The 21,205-nt window shown below is 30.7% G+C and overlaps 1 protein-coding gene across 1 annotated transcript in view; it reads left to right on the top strand.

Annotated features, from left to right (window-relative positions):
- mwh (multiple wing hairs) overlaps positions 1-21,205 on the top strand; it is a 228,419-nt gene that overhangs the window by 203,437 nt on the left and 3,777 nt on the right. The window contains exons 4-7 of the mRNA XM_014432981.2: positions 13,660-13,912; positions 16,743-17,006; positions 18,343-18,507; positions 20,688-20,918. Of these exons, the coding sequence (XP_014288467.2) occupies positions 13,660-13,912; positions 16,743-17,006; positions 18,343-18,507; positions 20,688-20,918 (913 nt within the window). The remainder of the gene's footprint in view (positions 1-13,659; positions 13,913-16,742; positions 17,007-18,342; positions 18,508-20,687; positions 20,919-21,205) is intronic.

Raw genomic sequence — 21,205 nt, 5'->3', positions numbered from 1 at the left:
ATATAATTCACGAAATGTATTACTGTGTCTTCTCCCTTTGATTGCCTTGTGGCATTATGAGGTGATGCCTTGATTGATATGAGTCCAGCTTAGGTGGTATGGTCTAGCTATAGCTTTTGGCTACGCCATGGAATTAATGAAACATTAACACATTACATTTCAGGAATGTATGGGCTACTGTCGTTTAGTAGTTTCGAAACCGGGAGTCCGGTGTCTATCAAATGCTTGTCGGTCGGTCAGCATGTGTTTAACAGTTATTGGTACGTTACACTGTCTACACATGTTGGTTTAGATGCTTCTGACTGCAGCAAACATTAAAAGTAAATTATTAAAATTAAATTTTAATGTTTGCTGCAGTTAAAAACATCTTATAATTTTAAATAATAATATATGGTTTAAAGTTTTTACAAATTCTTTTTAATTAGCATTATAAAATACGTTATTTATTTTACATAATAATATTTGATTAGTAGTATTTTATCCCTGAAGATGCATGAAATTTCACTAATAAACTGAAATATAAAAATTTAAATAAATACCCTTACAACCCTTGAATTTAGTACTTTGTAAAGAAGTGCTGTTTTTAGACCAAGGTTTATGCAAGGAAGTGATTTGGTCAGAATAATGCTAGGATTTTTCCCCAATTAAGGGTCCCCACTTTATGAGAATACCCACTGGGCCACTTCCCTCCCCTCCCCCCCAATAATTTTAATAATATTTTTTTAATTATAATTATAAGTGTTACCATTATTAAAGTATTATGATATTAAGATTACAAGAAATGTGGTTTTGAGTGAAGACCTTATGAATAACATTTACAGCAATTCCTCACATAATCTTAGATTCATGCTACAACAGCAAAATATAGCCCTTGATGGTCAGGTGATGGCCCCGAAACGTTTTAATGGATGAATTAAAATAAAATAAAAGAAGGTTACTATGGAAGAGTTATTCACTTCAACTCACTAGATATAATTATAAAGTTTATAATTTGGACCCATCCTATAACTAATATATAACCTGATTCATATAAAATTCATTAATCCTTTATTTCGATTTGAATAGTTTGCAACTTACGCTTTCTAAAACGTAATCACTATAACTCGAAAAAATATATATTTTTTGAAAAATTACGGGTATTTGTACCGTTTTCAAAATGATATTGGTAATATGAAAAATATTATTTATCGATATTAATATTAAAATGAAAGAAAAAATATGAAATTCATCATAATAGTAAATTAATGATAATAACAGTTAAATTTCGAGTGTTCGAAAATTACTGAAGCCTTGGTACTTTGTAAACGGCTCATAATGACAATAGAAAAGCGGGAGTTGACCGACTCCTGGTGCGTGAAGAAGTCGTTGGTAATTATGAAACCGTTGACAGCTGTAACGGAAAAAATGCAACCTCGAAGCGGAAAGGAGAAAGAAACCGGTAAGAAGAAACTGATGAAAAAGTTCATTAATATTTTATCAGGAAAACGTAGGATAAGAAGATAAATCACAAAGGACAATTAAAAGTCACCTTCAGATGCTCTACTTCTGGCCGATGCAGATTGGTCCACAGGAGGGCTATTCATGATCTTTAATTTAACATGTTAAAGCGTGTTAAATGGAGAAATATTTCCTTCTTTTAACATGTTAAAACAAATATAACATGTAACATGGCTGAGAGTCTGTTACTAGGTCTGTTAAATGGAGACTGACGTCACGCAACAGACCAGCTGTGGTCGCCTCCATTTTATTTCTTGTGTTAGGTTACTTGCTTGTAGTTTGTGTTTTAATTGGGTTAGTATTGTTATTGATGTTTTTTTAACTAATAAAGCAATGCATGGCAATAATAATAATGGAGTGGCAGTTCTCAATTAGCTTATCTTGATTCTCTTCCTCACAAGTCAGAAGATCAACAAGACTCTCAGTAGCCAATCTTTTACACAACTTTCACTTTTCACTCAATTTAGTTATGTTGTAATAAATTACCTTAGTGAAAACTTAGAAGTAAACAATAACACGAAGTTTTGGAAGGAAAGGTTATAAAACAAGTTGCTCAAAAAATTCGCTGCAGCTCTTTAAACTGAGACTTTAAACAGGGCTGCTCACAATCCTATACACAATTACATTTAACACATCATGAATACCCCTAGTAAAGACAAATATGGTGTAAACGAATTGAATTATTTTTATTTTCAGTATTTTTAATAAAATGCTATTTGATTTGATTTGATTTATACCAGCAGACCCCTTTATTTGGAACATCTATTTCATCCTTAAAAGAGTTTAGATATTAAAATGGATTGGAAGAGCAGACTTTTGGCTTCCCAATGTTTGTAGTAACACAGAAATTGGATAAAATGCAGAGAGGAGTTATGAACGATTATATGAACACTGAACTGGGAGGAAGGAGAAATATTAAAATTAAAATTAAGTTTAAGTATTAAAATGCATTGAAAGGGCAGACATTTATCATTCCAGCGGTTGTACCAACATAGGATTTGGACAAAGGCAGAGAAGTTATAAACAATGGACAGCGGTAAAAATTAAAATCCACCAAATAAATCACATTAAAAAATTTTCAATTTTTAATTTCTTTGATGCATGGTATTTAAGGGTTTCAGGCGACGCAAAAAACAAATATGATTTGCTTTTCCCTAAAAACTGATTATTAAATTTTTATCGACATAGAATGTTGGTTTGTTACTTACATAAGATCTCTGAAAGTTCGTAACCAGTTTACACACTATTTTTTCTAAATGTTCGGTTGAATCAAGTATTTATACAGTAGAAAAAAAGTTCTAAGCAATATTTAACTTATCTCTGCATAACTCAGGAAGTATACATTTTTCAAATATATTATGTACCAGTCTACTTGTAAAATAGGAAAAAATATTCCTCATTCCATTAAATCATTTTGTATTCACAAAAAATCTAAAATGGCTTCAAGTAAAGTAGGCCAAACAATTTTTTTTAGGGAAAAAATCAAATCATGTTTGTTTTTAGCGTCCTATGAAACACTTTTTTTTAATATTGATAATTGAAATTTACAAATGTATATTATATAATATACTCAGTAAATTTGATCTTAGTTAAAATGGAGTGTTACAGGCGTGTAGAGAAACTACCCATTGGTAGCACTCTAATGACATTTTACATTAGCAGGTCTCGTGGTCATCTTTTTTTTCAGGCGCCTCGGAGGATTGTCAGGAATAGAAGAGGATGCAAGGTTAGAAACTAGGGGGTTTGAGTGGTTACGGAGTTTATAATGAAAGGAGTGATATCTGGTTCGGGCTAGATAGGTTACATATGGAACATTATGGTCTTTATGTATGATTTTATTTGTGACAAAGTAAGGAGCATTGAGGATTTTACGAAGGATTTTGGATTGTAATGATTGGATATCATTCAACAGTTAAATTTATTTGGAGGATTTTTTTTATTCTATAATAATTTTATTCAAATTAATAAAATCTTTACCAACTTTTAATTTCTATCTCCAGTTCTAATTTATTTAATTAGATTTGTTTTATGCCATTTGGTTTTGTTTATAGAGTCCTAAACCACTCTTAAATTTCGTATAGATTAGTCAAGTAGTGTTGAAGTTATTTTTATTTTTTATAAGTAATCTAAGAGTCATGAAAGGCGAAAATGTGGGGGAAAACATTTTCTCAATTCTTTTGGAGAATTTGTATTAAGGGATCGCTTGAGGTCCTAAAAGTAGATAATTAGGTAATGGTCTATGTTAATAAGCTGCAAAAAATGTAAACGCTGAAAAACAATTGACATGCTCTAAACAAAAACATATTGTGTTTTCCCAGAGATAGGAAGGGATCAAATGATTATTAGAACCTACCGCATATCAGAAGGAACTATTTTAACTATATATTTTTTCATATATTCGCGGTTTGCGGTGACATATTCGTTTTTACTATTACTGTGTTAGTCAATAACTGTTATACCAGAACTACACCAATATTTATATAATGTTATTAAACAAGGATTCTCCGGAGAGTGGTCAATTATTTTTATCGTATTTTCAACAATTATTATAACTTCAGCAATTATTAATAATAATTATTTCAATTATTATGAGTTTGTAATGTTTTTTACAATTGAATGGCTTTTAAAAACTAGTGGAATACCCCCTGTCTGTCTAATGGACAAACGTGGGGGGTTTACAAATTACACAACTGTTAATTATATTACACGTTGTTCAAATTGTATAAATGTAATTTACATGTATTATGTAGTTCAGATTTCATTATTTTTTCAATATAGTGTAAGCAGAGAAAAAATATATTTTTTTTTATTATTGAAATTTAAAACTAAAGTAAATGTTTCTTTTTTTTCTCTCTAAATAACAACATTGAGAAGTTTGGTCAAAATTATTGTAGCCATCTTTACATGGAAAATAAACGAATTGACTGTTTTCGGTCCTCCGTCAATTTATTGTAAGATTGTAGTTAGCATATTAATTAAAACCTTCCTTTAGTTCTTTATAAAATTGTAATAAAAATCTATATCCGTTCAGCCGTTTCACGATGAAATCAGGTTTTTGGTTGTGGTGGTTAAACGAGTTGAGTTAATATTTTAGGGGAGAATTCAACTTTATGTGTATACATAAATAACCAACAGTTATATATAAGTGTATATGTATTACTATAAATAACCTTGTGAAAAAGTTTGTAGAAAGTGATGGTGAGATGTCTCCTCGTAGGATGTGAAATTGGGTGTGTCATAATGGGCTTGCTGAAATTGGCCTGAGGTGGAAGCGCGACCACAAGGCGACCACATCCCGACCACATATCGTCGTAGCAATATCTCCTATCTTCCTCCTCTTTCTCAATCGATGGTTCACACATTGTTCTCGTTCGGAATTCCGTCCTCATCCTTTTTGTTTCACATCTCGTTGGGAAAAACCATAGAGGTCGTATCAGAGGAAATCTACTCGACCGGATCGATAAGTATGAGGAATTGATAAAATGTAAGGAGAAGAAGAATTCTTATATATATTTCTTAAAAGCTTACTGTTGATTTCTTACTCACTTTCAATATTAAAAATGAAAAAAAAATACGTTTTTTAATTTCTAATGTTTTATTTAAATGACATTTTGGATTTTTTCTACCATTTTTTTAATATATGCTAATTTTTAATAGAGATCGCCACATTTAATTCCGTATAGGACTTACTACACACAAGGAACTAGACATTAAAAAATTTCTATCACATAATCAAACTTTTATGATTCACCCCAGGGCCCCTCTATAAACTTCGTCAATTCCTTCCCCCTACATATTTATTTTTAATGCGTCCCTACCTCTCTGATAGAACCTTTAAAGTAAATCATAACCCAGCCTACTCATCTCTCTTTTCTCAGTCCGCATCTCTATACGGTTTATACAGCTGACATCCCAACCCACCCTAACACAGTCCTAACAACACACGCTGATGACACATGTATACTCTCTGTAAACAACGATCCTACTAATGCATCACAAACACTGCACACACACATAACATCCATTGAAGAATGGTGTCAAAACTGGAGAATCAAAATAAATCCTGACAAATCCCACCACTCTCCGTCGTAAACCTCTACCCTCCTGTCCTACAGTATCCTTTCTAAGAACTCAACTTACGCAAGTACAAAACTGAAACGACAAGTTAACTGCACGCTGATTTCGATTGCTACAACACTTTCTTGGCGGACGCTTTAAACTTCCCATACACTACAAAAAATTATTATACTACGATAATTAGACCAATTTGGACGTGTGGAATTGAGCTCTGGGGCTCTACTAAACCATCAAATTCCTCCCTCATCCAAACCTTACAATCCAAAATCCTTCGTAAAATCCTTGATGCTCCTCATTACGTTACAAATAAACTCATCCACAAAGACCTTAACATCCCATTCGTTGCAGATTTGGCCCAAAACAGATGTCCTCCTTAGAGTTTACTCGACCCACTAGAGTATATTCGTATATCATTCACAGTCAAGAAAAAACTTACCAATACATATTAATATGAGTGGGGCTCGATGAAACCATCAAATTCTTTCCGTATTCGATCCTTCTTGAAAACCTTAATACTTCTTACATTGTCAGGAATAAGATCATATATAAAGACATAAATATTCCATGTTATCCGGTCTAGCTAGAAACCAGACATCAATCCTTTCATTCTAACTATCCAAACCCACTGATTTCTAACCAAGCTTCGTTTCATTCCTTATAATGCCTCAAGACCTGGTAATATATGAATGTTATTGGAGTGCTACCAATGGATAGTTTCTTCACAACTCTTTCATATTATCTTAGTTTATCACATTTACCTGTTTTATTTTATTTTAGGAGGTTGACGGTAGCAGCGTGGTAGTAACGCGCCTGTCTGAAAACCCAAAGGTTTCAATATTTGATTTCGAGTCCCTGGCCCTATCCAGGATTTTTTCAAGCTTATAATTATACAATACTCAATTACAGCCTCCCCCCGGGAATTTGTGAGGCCCGTTAGCCAATGGGTGGCAATCACCAAAATAGGCGTGGGAGTAACGAACCCACCCTATGAAAACCACGCCAAGAAACTCACGATTTTGAAACCTCGCCTTGGACCTCCACGGTCTGTTGCGCCAATAATAATAATTTTTATTTTAAATACAGTTAAAAATTTCAAGAATTCAAGAAAAAAAGTGATCATGATTTCTTTTTTTGGTTATTACTTTCTTTTTTTTAATTTGGTATTTATAAAAGTTTAGTTCTCTACAAATCTACTTCTGATGTTTAAAAACTATCGAACCAATAATAATTGTTTCGGAAAATAAATCACTATAATTATGAATGATATCGGATTTCCTAAAATATTTTCTAATTCGGATTAATGCTCTTTTGTGTTTCCACGGTTCATATAATATATGTCAGACAAGGTATTTTATTTAAAGTTTATATTTCAATATGTTTAGTAATATATATAACTATTTAAAAAAAAATCTATAAATATTCGCTGAGATGGAAGACAGTGCGGGATCCATTTAAATACAATGAGAGGACCCCTTGATGGATGGGCCAGCCGAGGCATCATTTGTTATGATAATGTTCTGCTCTCGCTGGCTCTTCTCGGCCAGTCGGCTCCTGTCCACTCGCCGGACTATTAAATGAATAGCTGTTGCGATTCAAGTTGTATTTCCTTCTTAAAGTTAAAATACGAAGGAGGAGTTGTCTATACTAAATTAATACAATGAAACTTCTGTATAACGAACATCCACGGAGGAGATGATTTTATCCACTATGCTGAAGTGCCCATTAACACGAGACAAATATTTTTTTAAAAAATGAAATAAAGCTGCAATGCCTTGTATTCTAAAAAATATAACAATAAGATGTAATATTTAAAAAAAAATTCAATTGAATATTCTAGAGGAATTTCCTCTTAATCCATTTCAGTTATCGATATTACAACAATAGAAAATATCGAAATAAATATGTATTTATCAAAATAAAATATCGATATTTTATTTTTAAATTTTCTAGTCTTTTTAAACAAAATATCGATATTTCGATAAAATAATATCGGAATATTGTTGCTTATATTCCATATCAATATTACAACAATGTAAAATATCGAAATAAATATATCAATATGGACACAACCATGAAATACCCTTTTGAGAAATTTCACTGCTATAATTTTCGAAAAGAGGACTCATAAAATATTAAATACCACAAGGCCATATAGTTCTATTTATTAAGACTCAAAATAAAATAATAATTGTATATAATAAATTAATAAGTTATAAACTCTGTAAAATAACTCATGCCAACTATACCCTTATCTATGTCCATAACCATTTATGATGGAGAACTTGATTGCTCTATCGCCGTAAGTATTCTCTCCTTGTTTTGATTATTGGTTCACTTCTGGCACAGCAGTACTTCTCTTCCATCTTTGGTAGAATTCACGACGTATTTCGTCGCTATGCCATGAACATGTACCATCTATCAGATATTATATTAGCATTGAGCAATTCCAAATTACAACCCTCTGATTTGGCGAGTGCATATAAAATTGTTTAAGTCTTAAACTTCTCCGACTGACCGACTAAAAGCCATATGGAACTGGCGTTTTTTATGGGAGCTGTTTTAACATATAAGGCTCCGCTGAAATTATTCACCTTCGCCTGAAAAGGAGATGGCAAGCGAGAATTCATGAGGTGCGTTCGATATTGCTGATCGCTACACCCGCGGCGTACTTCTGAGAATGTTACATTTGGAATTTATAATCTTTCGGCGTTCAGTAAGGGATTTTTTGTGTTTTAGATTTTTATTATTTAGGCCATTAACAAACGATAAGTAGACGAGATACAATGAGCACTCGGTAATTTTATTTTGTAAAATACAATTTACATTTTTAATTATATTTATATAGAACATATAAATCACAAAACTAAGGAAAAATCCTCATAAGCCATATATAAATATAAAATTATATAATAACTATGTGCACTAAATCAGTATAATTATAATTGTGAACTAAGTTGTTAACAGTGAAATATATTTATTAAATAAAAAGTATCATTTTCATGCAGTGTTCTTTATGGATACTAAGAATATAGTCATTTAAAATTTTATTTTGATTTAATCATCCATAATCCCATCCATGTTTCATATGTTGCCGATTTGGCCAGAATTAGATATAAATCCTTCCATGATTTAACCTTTAACTACCCAAACTCATTTATTTCAAACCTTGCTTCGTCTTCTATTCCTGGTAACTCTATGAGGCGTTTGAAAAGAAGATGGCCTCGAGTCCTTCTACTGTAGAAATGGTATAGGAGTTCTACCAATGGGTAGGTTGACCACATGTCAGTATCAAGCCATAGTAATAAAACTCATATCACATTTACTATATATATTTTTTTTAATACAGTTGTGAATTTCAATTAAAAAAAAATTAATTTTAGTCAAATAATAATAAATTTTGCCTAAAATGAAAAATCTCTTAATTTAAATATTTTTTAACAGCAATATGTATATTTTTTGGAATTATTTCTTTTGTACAATATTGATTTATGTATTGATGGCTTACTTCAAAGTTGTGCTAAGTATATTTCCCCTAACTTTAGGAAAAATACAACTAATGATTCTCTCTTTCGGAAAAATAATTGAAAAGTTATAATTTTCTTAACAGACGGAAACTTTAAATGTATTTTTCCTAATATTAGTGATTTATTACTTTTATCTCTTTATGTTATCTTTTTTTTTTTTATAATATATATAGTTAGGGGTGTCTTTTGTACGAGATTATACCCCCCTCCCACTATACTGTCAAGTAAGCCATACCAAATACCATTTCTCAAGGAAATAGAAAATGGAAATATTTCACCTTGACTTATTTTTTCTTCTAATGACTATTATTCATATCATCATTCATAACTCCTCTTCATTTTATCTAATTCCTGCGTTAATATAACCATTAGAAAGCTAAATCTCTGCTCTTTTTAACCTGCTAAAAACGATATCGCATATATTGGTTCAATTCATGTAACCAAATCATAATAATAAAGTATACGTATATCTTTAATTTATATATTTTATATTTATGTATATACTTGCTTAAATACAGCAATAGCGAAGCATTTTCGGGTCAGCTAGTTTATAATAAATAATGTAAAAAGATATTTTTTTCTTTTATTTATTCGCCATTCAGTGGCCTTTACTTTTAAGGATGTCCATTGATAGTACAAAAGCTACTTTAAAATCTAGCATTTTCTTTTACATAAGCTGTAAGAAGTGGCAGTTTCGTCAGATAGTAATAACTATCCGAGACTACAAAGAAGAAAGCTTTATGAAAGATGGTCTTCACATAGTGGAAGTAGTAAAAGCGACTGAGGGCGAGGCTTTATCTACACGGTTGGCTAAGCCCTTCCGAGGAAAGGGACGAGACAAAAAGGAAATTCCTCAGCTCACACAATACCTCTCCCTTTTAAAGGAACTTTAATTTATTTTTATATTAAATTCATTAAAAAAAATATATATCATGGTCGATGGAGATGGCGTCAAAAATCGCATTAGATACACCCCTGAGGGCTAATTCTTCTCTAATAGTACAAGAGCCGGGAAGAAAAAAAGGCAGTTATCTCACCCCAATTTTTGATTACTTTAATGAAAACTATGTATAATTACTAGTCAAAATTGATGAGTCTGCCAAGTATAGGTAGGGGGAATAAAAAATAGCGGCTGTTTTAAAAACATTAATTTTTCATTCATATTAGAGCCCTATATCTTAAAAACTAACAACGACACTAAAAAATCTTACATTATTTAAAGAAGAATAAATTTGCTGAAATATTAGCCCTAAAAGAGCTATTTACGTCCAATAGTTATCGAGATATAGCTTTTTAAAAAGCAAAATTTCTTAAAAATCTACACTAAGATTAGTAGTTAGTTAATTTATTTTGAGAAATCTATATCTCAGGAACTATGTGACGTATAGATGTCTATTAGTACTCAAATTAAAGCTAGTTTAATGTACTATGAAGTAGTTTTTGACTTTTACCTTCGTAGGAATTGTAGTTTTCATGTTATTTCCTAAAATAAATTGATTTATAGTTGCTCAGACAATAAGTTTGAGTTATGAAAAACTTTATTTCAGAAACCATAGGACGTGCAAATGTCTGCCAGCGCTTAAATTAAAGCTAGTTAAATTTAATGCAAAATAGTTATGTTTATGTTTTAATTATGTTTATCTTTGTACGAGTAGTAGTTCTTATAATATTTAATTTATAAACTGTTAATTTCTAGTTGTTCGTATAAAATGTTTCATTTTTGAAAAAATATATCTCTAGACCCCCATAAGACGCTCATATCTCTGCGAGCACTCAAAATAAAGGAAATTTAACTTACAATAAAGTAGCTTATGACACTTATCTTCGTAGGGGTAGTGGTTTTTATGATATTCGCATGTGAACATAAATTTGGCAAATGAAAATTTGTCCGAACAACTATAAATCAATTTATTTTAGCAAATATCACGAAAACTACTACTGCTACGACGATAAACGTATTAAGCTACTCCATAGTACATTAAACTAGCTTTAATTTGAGTGCTGACAAACATCTGTACGTCAAATGGTTTTTGAGATATATATTTTTCAAAATAAATTCACTAACTACTGATCTTTCAGTTCGTTCTTTACAACATTTTTATGAAATGTTGCTTTTTAAAAAGCTATATCTCGAGAACTATTGCACGTAAAGAGCTCTATTAAGGCTTACAGTTTAGCAAATTTACTCTACTTTAAACGATGCTCTCTTAGATTTTCTATTTTTGAAGGTAATTTTAAAGAAACAGAGCTCGGAATGAAAAAATAATTATTTTTAAAAACCCGCCATTTTTTATTCCCCCTCCTTGGCAGACTCGTCAGTTTTGACTATTAATTATACATAGTTTTCATTAAAGTAATCAAAAATTGGGGTGAAATAACTGACTTTTTTCTCCTCTTGGGCTCTTGTTCTATCATTTATTTTTTACGTAAATACATTACCTTCTAAGGTGATAGTAGCAGGAATTGCGCAAGTCCATAACATTTATTTGATGTGAGGCAAAACCGACAGACCAAGGGACGGCCAGATGTCTAGCTCACGACTCACGAAGTCATGATTTGCTGTTTAAATATGACACACGACGAATCACAACGGGAGCTTACAGTTTTGGCCGCAATTCTTTATTCACTTGATTCCCATTTATTTATAGTAAGGTTCAATGACATATTTAACGAATTTTATTTAGTATATCATGGGATATATTTCGTTATTTTATTGTTATTTATATATGTATATAATTTTAATTCTTTTTTGAGACTGGTTTATTTATCAGTTATAATAAAAATATCCATTAAGTCTCAACCTGTTTATTTTTCTAATTAGTCATTCTCAAAGATAACGTTTCTAAAAATCATAGCATAATGTTTTCAGAATGATTTCAGGCTATTCTGTCTTTGTCGGATTGTATTTTAGTTTATCAATATATTTCTTACCTAAATTATTCACTTTTTTAAATATTATTACATTTACACTTTTTGATATAGCATAAGACTAAATCTGAAATCGTAATACAAGACTGAAAAGGCAGGAAATTGCACACTGACTTCGCCTATACAACACTTACTAGAGAAACGGTCCAAATTTCCAATCAATTATAAAAGAGTCATTTACATGATTATAATAACGATTATTTGGACTAAGAAGTTGAGCTTCGGGGCTCCACTAACCAGTCGAATTTCTTTACACTCCAATATTCTTCGTAAAATACTCAATACTTACTTCGTTACAAATAAAATCCACAAAAATTTCATCCTATCTATTTCAAATCAGTTGTAAATTCTTTCATAATAAACTTCCTAAACATCCAAATCCACTAGTTTCTTACTTTGCTTTATCTTCTATTTCTGATAAACCTTCGAGGTGTCTGAAAAGAAGATGGCCTGGAGACCTACCAATGTAAAAATAATATTAGAGATCCAGCAATAGTTTGCTTCTTTACGAATCATTTATCTCCGTGTCGCTTATCTTGTATACTTGTATTTCTAGTTAAAATACAGTTGTATAAAAATAAATTTGGTTCTTGGTTGAAGATGGCCCTGTATTTAGGAATATCTTTGATTGGCTTATGAATATTTTTACATTTACACTTTTTTATATAACCTTATAACTCTCTTTATCAGAAATCTTTTTTAATAAAATTGTTATAAGAGACAATTGTTGATAAAGAGAGTTATAAGGTTATATTACAAGGAATAAATGTAATAATCTTAGAAAAAATGAATTGATTATAAAAGAAATAGGTTGATAAACTAAAATATAAAGGAAAATTGTATGACCACATTGTAGCTGTGATATGTAGAATAACTTATTCTGTAGAATGGCCGAAACGTACGAGTGGAATAATAAGAAAATAAACAGGTCAAAACTTAATGGATATTTTTTATTATAATTGATTATTTAACATTTATTAGTTACAATATTTAATGTCCTAATCATCAGGAGAGGTTCTGCTGTTTTATGGAGGGGAATACAACTATAAAATTTAAAATAGTTTCTCATGTCTAATGAGATAACGGAACAGAAACTCCTGGAGTAGCTCATTAACGAAGATAGCAAATGGACTGTTCTCTCTGCTATCGGACCCCCGACAGTTCGCCCCAGTTCTATGGGCTACGTCCTTATCTTGTAGTTATGCCAACTGGGTTCGCTCACTATCAAGCTATGCAGAATAAATTCAAGCCTTATGCTTCAAAGCACCATTATGACATATTTTTATACAAATAAAATTTTAAAAACTGAGAATTAAACCACAATGGTTCCTTTTCATCACTCTATCCGCAGTTCGCTGGTGTTCTGCTATGGTGGTATTTAACCTATCCATTCCAAACCAGTTAAGATATGGAGACCCAGAAATCAATTATTTCATTACAAATTTCCTGACCATCCAAACGCACTAGTTGGTTACTTTGCTTCCTCCTATATTTCTGATAAACCATAGAGGTACCTGAAAAGAAGATTGCCTTCAAACCTCCTAATGTAGGGTATTTTAGATCTTAAGTTCGATGTGATAACTCTATTTTAATTACTTGTAGAAAATATTTAGACGACGTTAATCTGTTGCAGCTTTGTGCAAGAGTTCGTGAGCCCAGGCCTGGACGGGTGCAGCCAGCTGCTGGAGACGCTGCGGTGGACACAGACCAGCCAGAGCAGCCGGAGGCAGGGGATGCTGGACGAGCTGGCCTGCCTCCAGTGCCTCAGCTACTGCTTCAGGTGCCCAGAGACCGGCCTCAGGATGGCACAGTCTCCCGCCGGTCTCTTTGGCCTCGCCGCCTCGATCATGAGCAACCTCAACAAGTCCAGGATACTCGCCCTTCAGGTAGGTCACAGTGTCTATATCGACCGATCCATAGTAGTAGATCTAGGCCTTGATCAGTGCAAAGGGCTGTAGGAAGATCAGAAACGTATGGTATATTCCCCAAAAGGAAGGGGTGATCATAGGTCCTCTGAATTATAAATTCGTCTGAAATTAAAACTCATATATTTAATATTTTTTATCTCACAGGATGACCCCTTAAGGGCACCAGGCCTTGTACACTTGCCCTCAAGAATCCGCCCTTGCACCACTGTCTGGACTAAAGAAGAGAGATACTCTCATGATCTCATTCAAAGAACTATCCATGTTCTTTGAAATTTTCACTGAATGAGTGATTATTAATCATGAGAAAATTGTACTTCTCTTACGTCTTAGGGGACCTAGTATTTTTTGTTATTTTAATCAACTACATCCATTTGTTTTTCCTCCTACTTGGTCATTTCTCTCATACAAGAGGGTAGGTTATCCCATAGGCAACTAGAATGGAAGGGTCATGTTTTCATTCTGTGAGACTGGATCAACTTCCTCCAACCTTACTTAGCTCCAACTTGTACAGTATATCAAATAGATTAATATTTTTTAGCTAGTGCATCAAAACTTTCACCCCATCTTTTCCAAAGTCATATTTTAAGCATTTTTTAATGAATCAAAGATCTTTCCTCCTACAGTGAAAAGCGACCAATCCCATCCCCTCTCACAAGGTCATCACTATTTCAGTGCTTCAGCCCATCTTAAGTAGTCATGATTATATTGTATTTAAATTATATGAAATTATGTGCAATTTTGAGACAATCTAATATCACTAAAAATGTTCAGCAATAACTTTATTTTTATTTTTGAGTTATGCACTATAGTAAATTAATTGTATATCCTTGTAGATTTTGTATCTGAGGATGGCCTGTTAGTCCAAAATATTGTGAAATCATAAATGATTTTGTGGTGAAGTATTAGCAGGCCATCCTAACTTAATTTATATATCTGCCTTTACATTATACCAATTAATAAGCGAAAAACCATTTTTGCTCCGGAAGACTTCAAAAACGAGCCCCTAATTTTCTTAAATAACTGTAAACAGCTATCCAATAACATTCAAATAACTTTTTAATTATATTAGTGATATATTGTCTCAATTTTGTGAGTCTTTTTCTAGACTTAGATGTGGATTACGCAGATTTAGGTCTCCTCTTACCTTTATCTGTTTTGATGATGCATGAATTGATAAAACGATGGCTGGTAAGTTATTTACTAGTATTTAAGAATCTTAACTTTTTTTTACATTATTACAATTATTGCATAACATTAAGTTCTATACTACCAATAATACTAGATATTTTCCATATTGGTACATTAATATACTTTATTAAGTTTAAGTTAAAATTATTGCTGTAAATGTAATGGTACAAGTATAAAAAATTAATACAAGTAAATCATTGTGGAGTTTTCGTATTCAGGAATGGAAGGTCTCTATATATTGTGATGAATAAATATTAGACATGGTCAAATTGACTTATCAGACTCTATCTTCCTCCTGTTATGAATTATCTCAACCTTCAAATGATTATATAAGCAACACCTAGTATCTAGAAAAAACAACTAAAAAATGAAATAATTAAAAAAAAAGCAAAGAAGTATTTTCATTTCCTAACACAGATGAATTGTGATAACTGTGAGAACAGACAAAGAAACAGTCCCTGGGAACTCTCAAAGAGATTTCTTCATGCTGATAATTTCCTAAATATACCTCTGCTGTTACATCTGAAATTATTGCAGACCCAAAGAGCATTTTTATCAAACAACATTGTTAGATCACAAGGAAAATATCATGCATTCGAGATTAAGATGAAAAAAAAAATTTCATAACAGCATGGAGCCAATTGTTTTCATTATTAATACGATTTTTTATTTATTTACATTGCTCGTTTCTTAGACCAGTCATATAAGGTAAAGGAATTTCTGAGCCACAACAATAATATAACAAGGAAGAAGAAATATATAAAACAATTTTATAAAATTACAATATTTTATTTTATTTGTCTATACTAACAATGGGAGTTAATTAGTTGTGATTAACTCTAATTAGCTCTATTCTGTTCTTTGAATTACACTATAAGTTTACATACATTTTGATTATACATTTAAAATATGATGCATTATGTTTTTTTGATAGATAGATTATAGACATATAGACATACTACATTCCTATAGTATTCTTTGAAAATCTGAAAAGTAAATTAATTCTGAATTCCGTATTTGATTAAAAAGTATTCTCTGAGGTGTTTTTTAATGTTATTTTGATGAAGTTTTGTTTTTAATTCATATAGTAGGTCATTGGACTATTTTACTTGAATGTAATTGTAATTTCTTTGCATTAAGGTAGTGTTTGTTTTTATATTTTAGAAATTATATTTATCACTTAAGTATTTATTGAGGGATTGCTGTTTTAATAAACGATTCCAAATTAAAAATTTTTAGTTCCTGAAAAAGTTGTTCGGTGGAGTTCTTTCCTTTTTTTTTTATTTTATTTTTAGTATTACATTTGATGGGTTTCTTAAAAGTACATTCTGAGGTACTTTAATAATGTATTTACCAGTTATATCCTTTCAGCTAACTACAAAACATCATTTAAGGTAACCATACAGTTGTTTGAACAATAATTCCTCATAAAAAATGTGAACCCTTTTCAGTTGGGAACCACAGCTTTAACTGGTTGCTTAATTGAATTGTATTACATCCTTTTAGCATATTCATTTATGGGAAAGAAGTACTTAGAATAGTTTCTTAAATTTGAAAACTTTTATATTCTAAAATTAAATTTTATCTTTTTCTGTCTCAGATCCTCCGTAAGATATGTGAAGAAGCCGAAGAAAAGGGATTTGGTCCAGTTTCAGATGCTATGTCAACAATGAGGCTAAGGTTCGGAGAACCAGTTCGGTTTAAGTTCCTCTGCGGAATGCTATCCAGTGCTACTCCAGATCTGTTGCATGCTGGTCTTGGCTTCATCAATAGCTTTCTAGAATCTGCGCCAGAAACACAAATGAGGCTTTATATTCAAGCTGAGCTCGCTCAAGCTGGTTTCGATCCTGACTTAATTTCAAAAGTAAATATAATCATTATTTCTATATTTTGATATTGATATTTTGTAATCAGATCAATTTCAAGTGAAAATTATATCGTTTTTACTATTTGTTTTCATCTAATGACCGAAGTTGTCATAATCAAAAATTAGATCGTGAATTATTATTGTTGAAACATGAGTTTGGACCTTCATACTGTAAAAAGTGTGCTCCAAAAATTTGATCAAATATACAATTATTTGATAAAAATAATTAATTAATTAAGTTAATTGTTAATTTGCTAATATTAATAGTATTTGTTCCAAATTATACTTTGTAGCAAAGGGATTTACTTTACTGAAAGTACCAAAAAGACAGAAAAATGAGCATTATAGAAAAAAATACTTAATTAGCAGCAAAATATATATATTTTTTTGTATTAAAATTACAATCAAGCTGATTATGAGACTAGGTGATTTATTTCAAGAATGATAGGTATTTGAATAACATAAAACCAATATTCATAATACTGTTTTAATATTATTACAACTTGGCCTCAAATTATCACATTTTTACACAAGCCCGTAAGGCTTCCATCATTTCAACCTTATTATTAGGGCATTAATGTTGAAGAGATGGATAGCCTCAACATTAGTGTGTCCTTAAAGTCACTCTTGATGGGGCTTAGCAAATTTATTTTTTTCAATTGAAAATATTCAAAAATCTTGGCAAAGATTATTATTTCTGATGTACAGGGGTGTATTGACAATTCTCCTAAGTACTTTTTTTAAATCTTTATATAATATCTCGGTTGGATCCATTGTTTTCAAATATCAGCTACTTTTTCAATGTTGCTTTATTTGACTAATTTTAGTCTCCTCTTCCCTAATTTGAGATTTAGGTGGGTGGTCTCGTCTTCCCTAATTCGAGATTTAGGTGGGCAGTATCCTGGGAAACCTTACCTTCTATTATTTTTGGTGTTACGGATCTATTTCAAAGGATTTGAATGCATTTGATGCCTTTAATAGGATTTCAAGGAAGACATCAACCAGTACTACTCGTTGTAAGTGAATGTTTTAAAGGTTAGTTAACTAAGACTACCATGGAGGGTGGCAGTTGTGTTTCACAGCGTTTTCCAATTTTAGCCACTTTTTCAATGGTACTTGATTTAACATAATTAACTACTTTTAAAAAAGTGAGTTTTTATGAAAAAAAAAATTTGTTTAATTCACTAAACCATACAATCAGAAAATTCTTACTCAAAATCAAGTCCTGCAGATTGTGTGAAAAATAAAATGAACTACATTTTAATGAATTTTTGATATAAATATTAACTTTATTGTATAAATTAATATTTTCATAAATTTGTTTCTTTTACAGAATATTTCAGACAAAGCAGCCTGCTCTGATCTAATAAAGAGTGAACTCAACAGATGGAGCTGGTTACACGTAGATATTACGAAATTAAAGTCCAGGGAAGGTGAATTAGTGAAAGAGGTTCATCATCTTAAAGATAGGGTTAAGATTTTGGAACGAAAATTGCAGGTAATTCATCGGGCTAAGGTAGAATAAGTTCTACAATATGTTATAGACTTACTTCGCAGGTGTTTGAGAATCTGATCATAAATTTTATTCTAAAATAAATCTCAAGTTCAAGAGAAAACCTAAATTTATTTTAGTTTTCAAACATCTCTACAGAGCTTTTTAAGCATGGAATGTCCAAGGCGATTATGAAATGACTTTAGATTTGACAATCACTAAGATGTAGTTATGACTTAAATAAAGGTATTGTTTAAAATTGAAATATAAAATAGGGATTTTTCTTTTAGGAGCCAAATTTTCCTTCTGTATAGAAATTAGTTGAATCTTAACAATTATATAACAATTTTGGGAAAACAAAAAGAAGGATATTTTAGAAATAATCATGTTCGTCATGGTCTTGTCCATCATGAACCTGACTTCTGTAATTCGTGGTTATGATGATAATCCTTGATTTTAAATGTTAATATTGAGAGTACAATAATACATGGAACACTGTTTCCTCTCTGAAAATTTGTACTCAAAATCACTGTGAGAATGAACCATATTTAAAGCTACTTGCATGTTTTTTTTTTAACTCCAATTTTATTTGTTAATTTATGGTAGTTGTTACAGGGACGAAATGACAAAGACAGACATAAAAAAACGTGTCCCTTATTTGATGACAAACCTGTGACGCCACCATTCAATGAGGTACATCATTAGGTTATAAGGATCATTTACATATCTAACAGATTTTTAATCCAGTGTTTCTCAAACTTTCTTATTTATTGAATGCTTTAATTATACGAATGAGAAACAACATTGACTAGTCCAACATCAAACCCGATTTTTAAATTTAATAGAACCAAAATATGTCAAACTGTGATCAAGTTTTTTTTTAATAATTTAAATTTCTGTTTCAGTATTTTTACTGAAAGAAGTCTAATTTATTTTCTAATAAATCTAAAATCAATAATTAAATTAAATTATACTAATTTAATAATTCCTGTATCTGAGAAATATCCTGACAGCCACAGAAATTATTTTACACTGTAATTTGTATATGCAAAGTCCAATAATACTGAAATAAGATTCCGAAAAGTTGTAAATTTCTCCACTTATTTTTATATATCAATTGGGCATAAGTTGGTTGAAAAATTATCCAATTAAAAAAATATGGATTAATTTTGAATCATAATTAAAAGTTTCTTCAAAATGACAACAATTTTATTCAATAAAGTAAAATTAACAATAAATCTGAATAAATGTTTAGTCTTTGATTTTAAACTAATATTTGAATTGTTTAAAACATTGTTCAGATAAAAATTCAATCAAATAAAAACTTCTTTTTTTTTTTAAATCAATGTAATATTTTTCTTTAATTTAAAGCAAAGCCCTGAGGAAATTTTTTTTTTTTTCATAATAAACTTTTAAGTATAAATACAAAAATATCTTTATATTAAAGTAATAAAATATATTTATATTTAAAGATAGAAAGTAATAATTTTGGGGTACAGGTCGTGAAGGATTTTGTTTATTAAAATTATATGTGATTAGCAACTTTAAAGTCACAGATGAATAGAAAAATAAATAAAACTCCAAAATCAAATAGAGGCATTAGCCCATCCAAATTTGTTTTATTTGTGTACAAAACTTATATACTACATATAAATTTTTAGCCATATACAAAAACTACAACTACAATATAATTATGAGTAACAACTAAATTCTAATTCCTTTGAGTGATTAGAAAAAAATATTATTTTCCAATTAGTCCTTCTATATTAGTTGTGCCTGATGACTAAAAACTTAGTAATTAGTCATAATAATTTTTTTAACTAAAAATGTAGTCATGAATTGTCTATTGGATAATTTCTCACAACTTTGTTTTACTACTTTCATGTATTTAAAAGGAATATTTCAGCTTTTGTGCACAACCTTTTTCAACAATCCTAGGATTGCACATATCCCACTTTGAGGAACACGGAAAATCAATACATATCTAATATTTAGTAATACACTTCTGATGTTAGTAATAACTACTCATTCTCTAGCCTGCTAATTTTATTCTGTAGAAATGATTACAAACAGAATGTATCTTTCAGTTAATAACAAGTAATTAATTACTTACTATAGGAAAAATTAATTGTTTGGTGTAATTTGTTTATTTATTATTTTTAAACATATTTTTTTTTCTCTGCTAGATGTTGCAGGAAGAGAAATCCCAAGTGACAAGGAGCGAGTCACGATTAAAATCAAAATGCATGGAACTTGAGCGAGAAGTTTCGTCACTGAGAGGAGCTCCAGGCGCATCCACTCCAGCTGAAGACGAAGGAATAAGTTCATCAGGGCAAGACGATGGAACGGAAAGGGAGCCTCTTATTTATGAAATGTATACAGTGAACAATGTCTTAGACTCTAAACCAAAACAAGAGGTATTTATTTTAATGTTCTAAAATACATTAGAGATGTTTAGGGAAAAAAAAATAGTACCTTTAGAGTTCTTTATGTGATTTGGATGTCATGTGTTGTCTTATGGTATGTCAGGACTTATTTTTTGCCATGTTCCAATCTTATATTTCTAAACATTTTTTTTTTTTTTAACTGCAGTAATAACTAATGTATAGATTTTTCTTATTATAGATATTTTTTATTATGAAATTACGTTTGACTTCTTCTGGTTTCATTACCAGATAGTTAATAATAAATCTCTATAATAAAA

The sequence above is a fragment of the Halyomorpha halys genome, unplaced genomic scaffold, assembly GCF_000696795.3.
Source record: "Halyomorpha halys isolate HHAL.00 unplaced genomic scaffold, Hhal_1.1 Scaffold1141.1, whole genome shotgun sequence".
Taxonomy (NCBI): Eukaryota; Metazoa; Arthropoda; class Insecta; order Hemiptera; family Pentatomidae; genus Halyomorpha; species Halyomorpha halys.
The sequence above is the reverse complement of the archived record's forward strand: the minus strand, read 5'-3'. Positions and strand labels throughout refer to the sequence as shown.